The 766-nt window shown below is 37.9% G+C and overlaps 1 protein-coding gene across 1 annotated transcript in view; it reads right to left on the bottom strand.

The window, feature by feature from the left end:
- Positions 1-244: 244 nt before the first annotated feature.
- Positions 245-766, bottom strand: part of FOXP2 (forkhead box P2) — a 659,704-nt gene continuing 659,182 nt past the window's right edge. Inside the window, exon 20 of the mRNA XM_027539578.1 lies at positions 245-636. Within this exon, the coding sequence (XP_027395379.1) occupies positions 492-636 (145 nt within the window). The 3' untranslated portion in view covers positions 245-491. The remainder of the gene's footprint in view (positions 637-766) is intronic.

Below are 766 nucleotides of genomic sequence, written 5' to 3'. Positions count from 1 at the left end.
AAGTTGAACTTGACCAGCAATTGTTTCTAACATTACAACTACTGAATGCTGGAAAATTCACATTAATGAAACTAACACTATTTTTGGCAGTATATGAGGCGCGTTTGCTTTCTACAGGATGTGTATCCTCATATTCAGTCATTTCATGAACCCTTAAGAGCCACATTTTTTTAAATGGGCAAAGCCATTATAGAAAGAACAGTTCTTTTTTTTTTTTTTCCCCAAGAAAATCAGTTTTTGTCTTTTTTTTTTTTTTTTTTACTAAAAAAAAAAGAGACAGAGAAGGAGAGAAAGAGAGAGAAGAAAACAAGCAATTTGCCTGTTGGTACTGAATCCCAAAGGGCTGGCTTCATAAGTTCCTTTAAGGGCTGTCTCCTTTATCCATGCTTAATAAATAGTCACAGTAAAAATCTGTCAAATATTCATGGTTGTGGAGTGGTTATGAAGGTCAGTGATATGTCCCTTCATGCTGAGGTTTCACAAGTCAGTTCTCATTCCAGATCTTCAGATAAAGGCTCTTCTTCAATCTCTCTGTCATCTTCTAGTTCTGGACTGTGATTAGCTGTTGTCACTAAGGACATGGGGCAGTCTTCATCCTCGGCAATCACTGGCTCTTCCTTGACATGAATTGAATGTCTGAAAAACATGGAGAGGCACCAAAGTTTTACTGAGTGACCAAGAAACCAAACGCGACTAACCTTGAGTTGAGGAGGGAAGGATTGGGAGTTGGGGATTAGCAGATGCAAACTAGTATATATATGATGGA

Source organism: Bos indicus x Bos taurus, chromosome 4 (genome assembly GCF_003369695.1).
Source record: "Bos indicus x Bos taurus breed Angus x Brahman F1 hybrid chromosome 4, Bos_hybrid_MaternalHap_v2.0, whole genome shotgun sequence".
Taxonomy (NCBI): domain Eukaryota; kingdom Metazoa; phylum Chordata; class Mammalia; order Artiodactyla; family Bovidae; genus Bos; species Bos indicus x Bos taurus.
The sequence above is the reverse complement of the archived record's forward strand: the minus strand, read 5'-3'. Positions and strand labels throughout refer to the sequence as shown.